At 44.6% G+C, this 14,058-nt stretch overlaps 2 protein-coding genes across 9 annotated transcripts in view; one reads left to right on the forward strand and one right to left on the reverse strand.

Annotated features, from left to right (window-relative positions):
* Nucleotides 1-111: 111 nt before the first annotated feature.
* Nucleotides 112-9,305, forward strand: HNRNPH1 (heterogeneous nuclear ribonucleoprotein H1). Of its 7 annotated transcripts, none has more exons than XM_072947114.1 (14): nucleotides 112-222; nucleotides 697-824; nucleotides 2,118-2,273; nucleotides 2,484-2,627; nucleotides 4,131-4,269; nucleotides 5,220-5,398; nucleotides 5,478-5,549; nucleotides 5,606-5,739; nucleotides 5,891-6,026; nucleotides 6,421-6,480; nucleotides 6,575-6,664; nucleotides 7,346-7,438; nucleotides 7,897-7,946; nucleotides 8,544-9,305. In XM_072947114.1, exons 2-13 carry the CDS (start codon nucleotides 728-730, stop codon nucleotides 7,944-7,946), a joined length of 1,350 nt encoding a protein of 449 aa, XP_072803215.1. In that variant the 5' UTR covers nucleotides 112-222; nucleotides 697-727; the 3' UTR covers nucleotides 8,544-9,305. The 7 variants fall into 7 exon arrangements, with proteins under 7 accessions (XP_072803215.1, XP_072803216.1, XP_072803217.1 ...); XM_072947115.1 differs by having other exon boundaries at nucleotides 6,575-6,634; XM_072947116.1 differs by lacking the exon at nucleotides 6,575-6,664 and having other exon boundaries at nucleotides 6,421-6,510.
* Nucleotides 9,306-11,625: 2,320 nt separating this feature from the next.
* The window catches only part of RUFY1 (RUN and FYVE domain containing 1), a 44,157-nt gene continuing 41,724 nt past the window's right edge, over nucleotides 11,626-14,058 (reverse strand). For both annotated transcript variants that reach the window (XM_072947109.1, XM_072947110.1), the window contains exons 17-18: nucleotides 13,616-13,693; nucleotides 11,626-12,296 (exon numbers count right to left, since the gene is read on the reverse strand). In XM_072947109.1, coding sequence (XP_072803210.1) covers nucleotides 12,150-12,296; nucleotides 13,616-13,693 — 225 coding nt within the window. In that variant the 3' untranslated portion in view covers nucleotides 11,626-12,149. The remainder of the gene's footprint in view (nucleotides 12,297-13,615; nucleotides 13,694-14,058) is intronic.

Raw genomic sequence — 14,058 nt, forward strand, 5'->3', positions numbered from 1 at the left:
GAGGTGGGAGGGGCTGAGCCCAAAACGCTGGTGTATAATAACTTGAGGGCGGGAGGCAGGCCGGCTCCTGAAATTACGCATGCGCCCGAGCTCTGTGTGACGCAAGGGGGCGGTGCGGGCACCTGACTGCGCGTGCGCAGATGTTGCACAAAGGGCCTTATTTAGGTTGCGCAGGCGCCCGCTAGCCATTTCTTCTCAGCCACGCCGAAGTCTTGTGTGCAGGTTAGTGTTTGTTCCTCGGTGTGTACGGCCCAGCGGCCCCCGAGGGTACCGTTTTCGTGAGGATTGCCTGCCCGCGGACCTCTGTAGAGCTCGGGGGCCCTTAGCAGGGTGCGGGCTGCCGTCAGGAGCCAAGAGTCGTTCGCCGCGTCGGGCGGGGCCGCCGAGGCCTGCAGGCCGCGCCGACTCCATTGTGTGAGATGTCGGAGGAGGCGGAGCGGAAGCGGCCGCCGCCATTTCCTGGCCTCCACGCTGGCGCGAGGCCGGACCCCTTCGGCTCGGGGCGCCAGTGCCCGGTGCGCACAGCGGCTGCGGGGGCCCGGCCGCTGGCCGAGGGGGTGTCTGGGGTTGGAGTCGCCGCAGTGGGGGCGTTCGCACGGGCTCGACTCTCTGAGGCGCCGTGGGCCGGCGGGGCGTCTCGGGAGCGGAGGGCCGCTCCATTCTAACGTGTCTCAGGTCTGTTACTCCGCCTTGCAGTCCTTGCGACGCCGGCATCCGCGGAGAGACGATGATGTTGGGCACCGAGGGCGGCGAGGGGTTCGTGGTGAAGGTCCGGGGCTTGCCCTGGTCTTGCTCGGCAGACGAAGTGCAGCGGTTTTTTTCTGGTGAGTTTGAAGCGAAGGCGGGAGTTGAGCTGCCTAGGCGGGCGGCGGGGCGGGCGGGCGGGGAGGCGAGGCGGCGGCGGCCGTGCTGGGCCGGGCCGGGGCGCCCCCTGGCGGGGCGCGGGCGGCAGCCGTTCCCGCGGGCCAGCTCGCTCCCTGCCGGCCGCTGTTACGCAATGGAAATTGCGAAAGCCCCGCCCGCCCTCCCGGCTCCGCGGGAATGCGGTTTCTGGCGGATTTTCTTTCTCTTTATCTACCTTTCAGTACTGGTTCTTCTATGGATGTGCTTTAGAAAGGATTGGTGGGGACAGATGGAATTTCTGCCTCAATTTGGAAAAATCTGTTCAGTAGCTGGGCAAATAATTGCAATATCTTGCAAAATCTGAAAGTATAAATCCTTCCCAATTTGGTGTTTCCTTGAAAAGAGGTATTCTTTTTCTGCTTTGGAAAGTTAAAATGTCACTTCTTAATTTCAGACAATTTTCCTAATCAAGATTTGGTAATGGAAGAGTTCTTACACATCTAGTTCTTGATCTGGCTCATTTTACAGTTGAGGACACTGAAGCCCAGGAAAGTTTTTTTGCTAATGTAGCTTTCTTCAGTATGTAGGTTTCCTGAATAATTTATCCCAAATGTCCTTGTTCTCATTATTAGTGTACGTTTAGACTGAAAGATATTTGGAAGAAATTTTTAGGTTTTGGAAGGTTATTTGTAGTATTGACTTGCTATCTGAATTTAGTGGGTGTAACGGAAAACGACCTGTAAAACAAGAACCAAGTACACTGGAAGCCACCTTGCAGTGGGCAAGACTGGGTTTGGCTTCAGCTGTGCAACTTGGAGCGTTTTAGCTTGGTAACATTGATCCCCTTTCAGGTGAGTATTGGCCTTGCAATTCGGATTCAAGCAAGAAATTGTAATGTTGCCAGTAGAGTAAAACCATCAAATACCCCAAGGCAGAATGCCAGGCTAAGTTTGTTCAGAAGATGGCCATAAAATCACGAGGTCCAGAAGTAAGTTTGCTGAGGAGTTACAAAGGTTGCTTAATGGAGACACTTGTATAGTGAGGACTTGGGGATAACTTCATTAAGAAACTGCTTTGAGTATTGGATTTTCTTCATTGGAAGTGTCATGTAGGGAATACAGAAGTTTGCTCGTGAGAAGTTGGTAATACTTTGATCATTCTAGGCTTTGCAGATTATCTGCTTTGTAGTGGGGGCATGAATGGGCATTTCACCTATATCACCCAGAGGTGGTTTTTAGTTTTAAATTCTGTATTAACGGTTGTTTTCTTTCCAGACTGCAAAATCCAAAATGGGGCTCAAGGTATTCGTTTCATCTACACCAGAGAAGGCAGACCGAGTGGCGAGGCTTTTGTTGAACTTGAATCAGAAGATGAAGTCAAATTGGCCCTGAAAAAAGACAGAGAAACTATGGGACACAGATATGTTGAAGGTTTGATTTACATTGCCCTAGTAACAGTAAATAAAACATTAAACAAATAGAGATCTACCTTACCCCTTCTGAATTTTAGGTATTTGACCGCATGGAAATGGTCATCTAAGAGAGTTTTTGCAGCTCTTCCTAGATTATCTAAAGACCCAGGAAGTCTGAACTTTGTTATCTAATTTTCCAAAGTTGACTAATTCTAAGCACCTTTTTCAGTATTCAAGTCAAACAACGTTGAAATGGATTGGGTGTTGAAGCATACTGGTCCAAATAGTCCTGACACGGCCAATGATGGCTTTGTACGGCTTAGAGGACTCCCCTTTGGATGTAGCAAGGAAGAAATTGTTCAGTTCTTCTCAGGTATGTAGTCGTGTTTGTTGTTGAGCAGTGAGTTCTGGCTAGCTTCTGGCAACATGATTTAATAGACCTTAAAAAGTTGAGTAGCTTAGATATTTAAATAGGCTGAGTATATGCAGATGAATTAATGTTTTCTTCTTCCTGGAGACCTTCAAATAATTTAAGCCCATCTTAAAGGTGGAAATTAAGTACTTCCAAAATGCTAACTTTGCCTATATTTAGTATTGTAGTTCAGAGTAGATCTTTGAGGATTGTCCTCAACAGCTTAACTACTTTCCTCACAATGCTGTTCAACAAAGTACTTCAAGTTAAAGGTAAGCTCCCTTAACATTAGATTAGTATGAGTTAGGTTGTAATTTATGGCAAGTGTCTGTGTTGTAAGACACTGGGTCTTGGGACCAGAAATGTGTCTAACGCTCTCTTTATGCAAGAAAAGTGTTACAGAAACAATTGGTTTAGCTAGCGAATTATAAACTTACTGAACATCAATCTAAGTGTAGGTTGAACATAGTCTCAGTATCTGAAGTACAGGAAGTGTTTTGAAATTGTTTTGGGCCTAAAGTATTTGAATGTTTTTATGCTGAAGAGCTGATAAAATTGCATGTTTAGCAGAATGTTAGAGCATATATTTTAAATACTATTGCTTAATATTCATGATGTGATAAACTGGAATTAAGAACAAATCCTTTCATGGTTTAGTGTAGTATGTATGAAAATTTTGACTTAGATATGTATCAAGTCCTAATATTTTGCCAGAATTTTTGAAATCAAGTCTGTTTTGATTGTTTTTGTCTAAATTGGTGAGAACTGAATGCTATTTGTCAACGTTAAATATGAACATAATTTCATATCTTCTAGGAAAGTGCTTTAAACCCTTTTTGTAAGCTTGGGAATGTATCCACGGAAAGGATTTTTCATAGACGGAATTTCCAGAAGTGAATCATACTACTGTTAGAGCATAAGAGTGCATGATTGTGTTGTGTAGATCAGTTGTTTGTTGAAAGTTTAGATTGTATGTTTGTCAATTATATGACTAAGCAATGTTTCATTATGTATGTAAAATGTTTAAATGTGTACTTTTTTTAAAACTTGAAGTTCCACTAACTTAAAACATTGAAATATGAAATGAGGTAAAAGGTGTGTCTTGAATTTAGTAAAACTGTTGTGTTTAATGCTTGAAACTTTTAAAAATTTTTGTGTAATTCTCAACATTAAGTTGCATAGATAAATATGTGTTCTAATAATTGTTGAATTCTTAATACATCCTGTGTTCAGCAAGTTTTTTTCTTACATATCATGCCATGGGCTGTGTTAAGAATTGAGTTATAGTTTGTAATAATGGAACTTCATATTATCTGCAATGCATATTTAAAGAGTACTTGTTGAAAGCATACCGTTCACCTAAAGTTAAAATTCTGGTTTATTTAAAGCTATAAGAAGAATCATTTCTGGGCTTGTGATGTTAATATTGCCCCCCTACTGGGGTTATTTGTCCTTGGGTTGAAGGGTTGGAAATCGTGCCAAATGGGATAACATTGCCGGTGGACTTCCAGGGGAGGAGTACGGGGGAGGCCTTCGTGCAGTTTGCTTCACAGGAAATAGCTGAAAAGGCTCTAAAGAAACACAAGGAAAGAATAGGGCACAGGTGGGGATGGATGGTTGGTTGGATTTGTCACTTTTCTTATGGTAAACAATTAAATCCATATTCTCTCTGCTTAGAATCTAGGAAGAAAATCTGATTCCTAGCCCCAATTGATTGATGTTTTGCCCCAGTTTTAAAACTTTTTCTATGTCAAAGTCTCATAATGCTTTCAGGTTAAATTTTAGGTTTTGAAATTGTCCCCAGTTAATTTGGTCTATTTTCCAATTTTGTAAGTCCTAATTAACCCCAGTCAATGGAGTTGAGAGACTATGGCTTTAAAAATGTTAATGCAAACCTGGCTTTAGCTGTAATAACACCCACCTAGTAAATTAATATTACCATAAGAAAATGTGATATTTTCTGATCTTGTTTTTAAAGTTGAAATGCAACAAACTTTTCTTGCTGTATAAATATTCTGCATATGTATTAATAAGCATAGCTTTCAAGAAATTGTCACAAAAGGTTTTATTCTCTTTGCTTGTGACTATTTTTCATTGAAGCATGCGCTTACCTATGCTGATTCCTACTAAAAGCATAGGCTGGGGTATTTATTGGCGAAAAGAAATGTGTAGTGTGGGCTAGACTGTTGGTGGAGGCTGGCTTTTTAGCCCACTTGCTATACATGCTGCCAATGGATTTAAGACATGAAATGTTGAAAGTTGAGTGGAAATCTTTCCCTCCTAAAACATTTATTTACAGTACTCCTCTCTACCCCTAAGGTTGGGCTTTGCCTCAGAGGAGTGAGTTTTTTCTATTAAGTTTACATTAAATAATCTTAAAATTGAGTGAATTTCTGGTCATTGCCTATGCAAATATAAGAAATCTGGCTTTAAATATTAGTCAGTTTCATGGCTATGACTACATTGTTTTCTTGTGTAACTAAATACCTGTATGAAGTGAACTAATGTTCTCTTTCCCCTCCCCACCCCCTTCCCTCTTGGACAATGCTTTAGGTATATCGAAATCTTTAAGAGCAGTCGAGCTGAAGTTAGAACTCACTATGATCCGCCACGAAAACTTATGGCCATGCAGCGGCCAGGTCCCTATGACAGACCTGGGGCTGGCAGAGGGTATAACAGCATTGGCAGAGGAGCTGGCTTTGAAAGGATGAGGCGTGGTGCTTATGGTGGAGGTAGGTGAGAATATGCAGGCGTCACGGGTCTGTCTGTGCTAAGTGTTTCTATTTAGTGATTGTACTTTTTGTCTTTCAGGTTATGGAGGCTATGATGATTATAATGGCTATAATGATGGCTATGGATTTGGGTCAGATAGATTTGGAAGAGGTAAGGTAAGAATTGGATTTCTCATCTGAAGGGTACTTACACTCTTGTTCATCTAGACCTAAATTATTGTTTTTCAGGAATGTCAGATCACAGATACGGGGATGGTGGCTCTACTTTCCAGAGCACAACAGGACACTGTGTACACATGCGGGGATTACCTTACAGAGCTACTGAGAATGACATTTATAATGTAAGTGTAGGTTAAGTCCACGAGTTGTCTATTTCAGTAAAGCACTAAAAACATGGTTCTTAAGCTATTTAAGTGAAACAGCATGCTAAAATTTTATGGTTTTTGTATCAATTAATATTTGACTTGATTCTCTGAAATACCTTACATTTAGTTTTTTTCACCACTCAACCCTGTGAGAGTACATATTGAAATTGGTCCTGATGGCAGAGTAACTGGGGAAGCAGATGTCGAGTTTGCAACTCACGAAGATGCTGTGGCAGCTATGTCGAAAGACAAAGCAAATATGCGTAAGTGTGATTTAAGGATCTTCTCTCTACAGGTAGTTGTGTGACAGATGATTAGGATAAGGAGGATAGATAGTAAGGAGGGGTGTAATATTTGTTCTCCAGTGATAAGGTTAATTCTGTGGGATGTTTAAAAATGTGGGGGTTTTAAGTTAGTTTGATTGAAAGGGCTTTGTGATACGAACACTGACTTTTAAAGTATATCTTTAAATGACAAACTTAAAGCAATTTAGATGAACATTTAAAAGGGTTTTTGAAACCTACATAAACTACCTGAAAAGCAGCTAGAATATTTTGTTACCAGAAGTAAAGTTCACAGATCTAATTAAGAACTTGAGTGCTTATCCTGTTTTCTTTCACCAACAAACATTTTCAAACTTTTTTTTTCTCATTTCAGAACACAGATATGTAGAACTCTTCTTGAATTCTACAGCAGGAGCAAGCGGTGGTGCTTACGGTAGCCAAATGCTAGGAGGCATGGGTTTGTGTAAATATCACTTTAGTGTCTTTTTTTTTTAAGCTAACCTTGTATGCCTTTTCTCTCATTTCAGAACACAGATATGTAGAACTCTTCTTGAATTCTACAGCAGGAGCAAGCGGTGGTGCTTATGGTAGCCAAATGATGGGAGGCATGGGCTTGTGTAAATATCGTTAGTTTTTTTAAAAACCAAAACATTTATATCTGTATAAGTCAATAATATAAGTTAAGTTAATTTATATTTAATGAGTTTAGCATAATTTAGGCAAAGAAAAGTTTTGATTTGAATTGTGTGTCTGCCTTAAGTCCTTGTGAGTTGCATAAAATGCTTAGATAAGTAATTAGTTGGAAGTACTTTTGGGGGAGGGGACTACCAGAAAGAAAGTAGTTGAATTGTCTTAAATATGAAGTGTAAATCTAAAAGTAATAATTACCAAAAAAAACACAGGGTCAGAATAACTTTAAAATTTGGGCATAAGTTAGTTGGGCATAATTAGATGTTCAGTGATACTTGTACTTATCCGTAATATGTCAAATTATGGGGTGAAAACCCCACTAAAACCACTTAAGCAGTTTCATAAGGTCTCAAAATGCCTCTACTTATGGAACCATGTGGATTCAGTCCTGCTGATGTGTATACTGTTGGCCTTGTGGATTATGAATGACTAGTTCAAATGATGGTTAGAAATTTAGTCTGATCATAGTCAGTATGTAGAAGGAAGCAGAGGGTTATAGTAATGTAAGATCAAGACTGGAAAATAGTAGACGTAGAGTTACAAGCCCGGTACCACCAGGTACCACATTACATAAGGAACAGGGTTCTAATGTTCTCTTAACTTAACAGCGAACCAGTCCAGCTATGGGGGTCCAGCCAGCCAGCAGCTGAGCGGTGGTTATGGAGGCGGCTATGGTGGCCAGAGCAGCATGAGTGGATATGGTAAGTGTGTTTTTTTTTATATTTCTTAGGAAAAGGTCTAGGCAGGTTCCTTTAGTTGGGGGAATACGTAGGCTTCTTTTTGGTGAAATTGGGTTATTAAATGTATACTTTTGATCCTAATGTAACTGATCTAATTAATTGGGGGGGGAAGTGTTCATTAATTAAAAATAGTCATTCAGTCATTGTTGCAACTTGGAATAATGTCGAGCCAGAAAACATCTGCCTCCATTTGTTAAAACATTAAATAAAATAGTTCACTCTTTCTGTCTTTTTGTTTGCATTAAATCCATTTTAGATGGAGGGAGAATTTTAAATGGTAGAATGGTGGTTGGGCTCAGGACCGTATTTACTAGTCAGTTAACTAGTCAGATTGGTTTTATTTATTAATTTTTTTTTCAATTGGTCTAAAGAATGGTGATTTTGGTATTATAGTCTTACCCTACAAAATCCTTTTGCAGACCAAGTTTTACAGGAAAACTCCAGTGATTTTCAATCAAACATTGCATAGGTAAATATTTTCTCAAAAAATATAATTTAAATTCCCAATAGCAAATACTGATATGTTGTAATAACACTATTTCTATAGCAGTCAATGGCTCTGACTTAACTCCATGGAGGCTGCCATTTTGGGCACAGTGAGTTGCCTTTAGTCCAGCTCTGTTGTCTCACTTCCTGCCCACCATGAATAGGAAAAGCAAGAGACTGCCCCTGTGCTCCCTATTCATACATGCCATTCAATGGACACATTGTGAATGTTTATGGTAAAATTTTTTTAAAATGCCTTGTTTAGCTTTAAAAACAACATGAAGTAATTCTGCAATTTTTGAAAAACACTAGTTTTCCTTTAAACTTAAATTTTCCACGTTGATCCTGAAGCATCCACTTAAAACGGTAGCACGCGAGTCTGGCAAGTTGGTGCTGCAGAGAAAAGGGGTTACTTGAGACTTGTTTGGAGTCGGGAGTCCCTTTTCCCAAACATGCTTCTCGCCACTTGGACAGCAGCCATTTGTACTCGTATACTTTTTAAACTTTTCTTGGAATGCTGTATTTTAGTTGACTGCTGACCTGATGCTTCTCCTGACTTGTCAACTTGATCTCTTTGCAGGCAGCCAAGGCGCAGTGAACAGCAGCTACTACAGTAGTGGAAGCCGAGCGTCTGTGGGAGTGAACGGAATGGGAGGGCTGTCTGGCATGTCCAGTATGAGTGGTGGATGGGGAATGTAATTGGTCCTGATCACTCACTCTTGGTCAACCTTTTTTTAAAAGAAAAACAAAAACTTAAGTTTTAACAGTTTTGCAATACGAGCTTGTGATTTATGCTTACTCTAAGTGGAAATCAGGATTGTTTTAAAGACCAGTCAGGTTCAGTATTTTTGAACACAACTTTCATCTAGGGTGTAACAACTAAATTGAGTAAACTATAACTGTTAAATAATTTTCAGCTTTTCTCAAGTTAGTTACATTGTAGGATGTACTTAAGCAGTAAGTGTATTTAGGTTAAAGCAGTTGAATTATGTTAAATGTTGCTCTTATACATTACATTGAACACTGTTTGGATGCATGTTGAAAGACATGCCTTTTTGTAAAACTCAACATAGGAGCTGTGTCTACAATTAAAAGTGAAACATTTGGCATGTTTGTTAATTCTAGTTTCATTTAATAACCTAAGGCACGTGAGTTTAAGCTTTTTTTTTTTAAGTTAATGGGGAAATTTTGAGACGCAATACCAATACTTTAGGAATTTTGGTCTTGGTGTTTGTATGAAATTCTGAGGCCTTGATTTAAATCTTCATTGTATTGTGATTTCCTTTTAGGTGTATTGCGCTAAGTGGAACTTGTCAAATAAATCTTCCTTTTAAAAACTGCACTTTGTCTTGTCTGTGCTTCAGTGTCATGTGGACTCTTTCTTGGTGCTCTATTCCTGCCTGGGGCGTAGGTGACAGTGGCCCACGTCTCTGAGGCACAGGCTCGGCAGTTGAGGCTGTTGTGTAGATGTCTTCAGACTTCTCTTCCTCCAGTATAACCTGAAGGTAAATGGTAGCTTTGGGGCCCTGTGGAAGGGCTGTATGTTTGGCCTGGCTGCACAGGACCTGATCTGAACTGCCTTTGACTTGCTAAGCACTTGCACAAAGCCAAGGGAGAGGCCGAGGTGTTCTCACTGCATGTTCTGCATGTCCACGGGAAACCTCCAAGCATGGCCGAGGAAGTGCCAGGTGGGGTGACTGAGGAGCTGCCCTCCCCCCCTCTGATGGCATCTTTAGAATTTTGCTTATATAGGATGTCTCTTAGGAGCTAGCTCATTCATAGAGGACTTTAAACTGAGGTTTCAATCTTTAGTTTTTTCTCATTTCTGAAGATAAAGTCTCCTTAAGAGCAAAATTCATTCCTTTCGTGTAACTGATAAGGTAGAATACCAAGCATTTCTGAGCACAATGTGATTAAATCAGAAACCAGTCCAAGTAGATGACTGAACAGCATTCACTAGGAAACCTCATTCCTTTCAGAGAACACTGCAGCGTGGGAACTGCCACTCATTAACTACCCTCATAAAAAGTGTTATTCTATGGGGAATTAAGATACAAGGAAGGTTCCTTTTCTGGGTCCTTCAGTTTCTCATAAGGCACATCTTTGTTGAAAAACACGGCTTGTTGGAGGAAGAAAAGGAACAAGAACTAGACACTTGGGGAGTAAGCTAAACTGGAACCATTTGGCTTTTGAAGTGTCTAGAACCATTCTGGTTCTCTGCAATCTTGCGCTCCAGGGACCGGCATTACCCAGGAGCTTCTGGGAGTAACCAGAATATCCAGACACTAAGTCTCATTTTAACATGACACCCGCTTCCCCAAGCCTCACCCCCAGGTCACCAACCTTTGCATTTAAGCTGGAGAAGCACAGCCGTAAACCATCTGTCCCTCATTGCCCAGGTCAGGGGGAGGTTGCCAAACCAGGGACTCAGCGTTTCAAAGTTCAGGTGCATACTCGATGTCTTTGTAGAAAAGTGTTCTCTTGCACACAACTGAATGTTGGTAACTGGCACAAGGATCCTCTGTAAGTGATGCTTGTTGAACATTCGTTGCTTGGGGCAGAGGGGCTGGATTGGGAGAAAACAGGTATGACAAAGCCAAGGGCACTCAGTGTGGCAGTGGTGGGGACCTCATACTGAGCTGTCGTCACAGTCTTGAAGTAGGGAGGGTTATCTGGCTTCCTTTTTTATGTGTGCAGATGAGAGCTAAGGCTCAGAAGTGACGAGACTTCCCTAAGGCTCCCCAGCAAGCTGGAGTCGGAGTTGGGTGCTCTGAAAACAAGGTACAGACATTTAGCGCCAGACCAGGTGTGGGTAGTGTAAACTTCCAAAGTGGGCCTGGGTCCTAAATGGGGTTAAAGAAGCTGCCCAGGTTAACTGAGGGGAGGGAGAAGGGCCCCTCTGCTTGAAAAATCTGCAGCTTGGAAGGAATGTGGCTTTGGTGCTGGGCACGCCCCCATGGTTCTCACCCGTAACACAGATGTAATTAAGGGAGCAGCAGGTACAGAATCAGCCAGGCTGTGGGTTGCTGGGATGGCACCCAGGAGGGAAGCCAGGCCCTCAAGCAGGGGCCGGACAGCTAAGACCAGGCCAGAGATGGTGGGAGGTAGAGACGGGCAGTGAGCAAGGGGTGAGCCCATGGACGGTGGAGAGGGCTGAGGCCCCACAAACGGACAGACTGTCTTGTCTGGATTGCATTACAGTGCTTGTTACAGTTCAGTAGCCTGAACCCTCAGAACCTGGACATTCAAGGCCACGAACTCTGGTCTGGGGAAGGGGCAGTGAGCATGCGCTCAGGTGGGGCTCCAGAGGAAGGCTCTGAGCCAGTTTTCCACAGCTTACAAGCAGCACCTGTCCTGGCCAGCACTGTCTCTGACGTTCAGAGTGACTGCCTGGAAGGTGCTTCCCTACAGACGTCTCCATCTGAAATCAACTCCCTTGTATATAAGGGAACAATTTTGACGCTTTGGTGACAGGTACTTCCTCTGTGCCTGCTGATGGACTTAATGGCCCAACTTGTCCTTGGCTTACCTGGGCAGAGGGATAGTCAACCCCAGAACCCAATACAGCTGCCCTCACTGAGGGCCTCTAGACCTAAGGTGGGGGGTGCTCTGAGCACCATCCTGTGACGCTGACACAAACACCTCCATTTTCTGCACCAGAATGAAAAATAAATGCTTTTATTGCAGGGCTAACGATGGATATTCACAAGGGTGTGAAATTGTAAATTGACAGGCAGGGAAGGCACACTGGGGGACAGAGGGTGGTGGTGGTGAGAAAGGGACTGATTACTCACAACCCTAGTGGGACTGCTGCAAAATAGTTCAGTTCTCTGCAAAGTGAAAAGTGACCACAGCAAAATCACAAAGTTCTATCTGAACCAAAGCCAGTGGTGTCAAGTGAGAAGGAAGAGCTTCAGTCCCAAGGCGCTGAATCCATACAGTTTGGAAAGGAGCAGTGTGTACGTCTTCTGGCCCTGCATGCTGCGTGTGTTCCAGAGTGCCAGCAGCCCGGGCGAGGATCTTACTCTTTCCTTTGATTCTTTTGGAAAACCAGCCTCCCAAGCCCCTGGCCACCCTGGAACCCAAACAATCTGGCACTCTTCCAAAGCTGCCCAAACCCCTGGCCCCTGAAGACCGGCCAGGTGACAGGTCCGGAAGGCAGGCCCTCCAAGCCCCCACCCCCCACTTAGGGGCCGGTGGAGGAGGAGCAGCGCTGGAGGAGCAGGGTGTGGCAGCTGTCACACACACGCACTGGCTTGGGATAGGAGGGCAGGGCCAGCTCGTTACTGGAGCACGTGTTGCAGAAGATGTGGCCACAGTTTCGGCAGTGGTGCTGGAGGATGGAAAAGAAGCAGTCACGGAACGTGCTGTGCTCCACGGACCCGCACACCCACGGCTTCCCTCGGCCTTTCAGTTTACTTAATACTGTAAAATCCCTTTCCCCGAGCCCAGAGGCATGTATCCGTTTGGAAGGGGTTCTTGTAGACGTCTTTTGTGTTTCTACACTTGTGTTCCTGTAAAATCCATGGGGTGTTGGCTGAGGGGTGTATCCTGGCATGAGTAAGGTTCTTTTTCATTGGACTTGACAACTCTGACTCAGTGAGTTGTAATCCACACTACTTAAAAGAGCCTGGGGTCATTCCCTGTACCTGCTGCGTTCCCTGGTGGTGACCCAATGTTTTTTTGGCCAGCCCCTCCCTGAGAGGGGGTCTTTCTCTGTAAACAGGGCTGCCGTGAACCGTGGGCCCATGGCTCACACCGAGAAAAGGACCCGTGCGGCCCCTGCTCCTCCAGGCTCTACACATCACTTCTGCCAACAACCCGCCCTAATCAGGCTAGACAGTGGACCTTGAGCTGGGCCATTCAGGTGTGGGGACAGCCAGGCAGGCCTGTGGGACCTCAACTTCCAGCAGGCCTTGCGGACAAGCATGATCTCAGAGGCAGTCTCAGGAGGGTTATTTCTAGCTCTGAGCCTATTGCAAGGCACTGACAAGAATCTGGGAGAAGTTTTGCTTCCTCTTTTTCACAGAGAGACTGTTAACGAGGCAGATGAGAACAGGCATCCATCCGTGCAGTGCAGGTGGGTGGTGGCGGCAGTGTGGCAGGCATTCTCCATTTACTGAAGGCTCCCTGTTCTGCGTGGGGTCTATATACTGCCTCTGTCCTGCTCAACTGGTCAATCACTGCCCCGTCAACCTGGGACAAAAGGCCAGGCCCAGCACCCGAGGGCTGACACCACAGGCAGAGGCAAGTGCGCTGTGCAGACTGCCAGTGAACTGCTGCTGCCACCTGGATCTTTGTCCTGAGACCTGCTGCCCGTGGGTTCCCTGTAGATTGTTTTTGCCCAACTTAGCCAGACTTTGGTCTTGTTGCTTACAAAGAATTTCAGTTGATAGACACACCTAGACCAGTTCTGCACACAAACAGCCCCAGCTTCCAAAGAACTCTGCCCTTCACTGAGAGGATGGGGGGAGACGAGGCCTGCGACAGGCTGGCCAGGGACCCAAAAGTCATCTGCATGGGGAGGCAGACCAGGGTGCGTGCTCACGATGCGGTGGGTCTAGTCCCACAGACCTCCAGGACAGGAAAGGGTACCTGGGCAGGGCGCCAACTCATGCCCTGGGTGAGTGGGTGGAGGTCCACCCCACGTACCTTCCTCCGGGAGATGGAGAACTCCTTTTCACACTGCTTGCAGTGCGTTGCTTCATCATCTTTCAGCCACGTGTGGCCCTGAGGAGGAAAGGACAGAGTCCCAGTTCATGGCTCGCCCCCTGATGAGCCTTTAGCTGTGTTCATCCTTCAGCCAGGCCTCTGCAGTCCCTTCCCAAAGCGCCTGGTTTCCTTTTGAGGGGCTGCCTGTTCCCCACTAGAAGTGGCCTCACGGGACTGTCCCCGACCCTGACTTTGTAGCCTCTGCAGGTTGCCCCCTGGGCCTCAAACCAGATTCTCCACTCTCCTGTTAACCTGAGGCTCACCCACCCCCTTTCACTAAATGCCTTCTGGCTAAGGAAAACGGAACCAGCATCTGGTGCTCGTGACCCCAACCCTGGCTAAGACGTTACCCAAGGTATCTCCTGTACTGGCAGAAGGGAGGA

The sequence above is a fragment of the Vicugna pacos genome, chromosome 22, assembly GCF_048564905.1.
Source record: "Vicugna pacos chromosome 22, VicPac4, whole genome shotgun sequence".
Lineage (NCBI taxonomy): Eukaryota > Metazoa > Chordata > Mammalia > Artiodactyla > Camelidae > Vicugna > Vicugna pacos.

Coding starts and splice junctions, on each gene's coding strand:
- HNRNPH1 (XM_072947111.1), top strand. CDS start 728: ATGATGTTGGGCACCGAGGGCGGCGAGGGGTTCGTGGTGAAGGTCCGG. Junction 6,665..7,345: donor GATGGGAGGCATGGGCTTGT/GTAAATATCGTT, acceptor TTAACTTAACAG/CGAACCAGTCCAGCTATGGG. Junction 7,439..8,543: donor GAGCAGCATGAGTGGATATG/GTAAGTGTGTTT, acceptor ATCTCTTTGCAG/GCAGCCAAGGCGCAGTGAAC.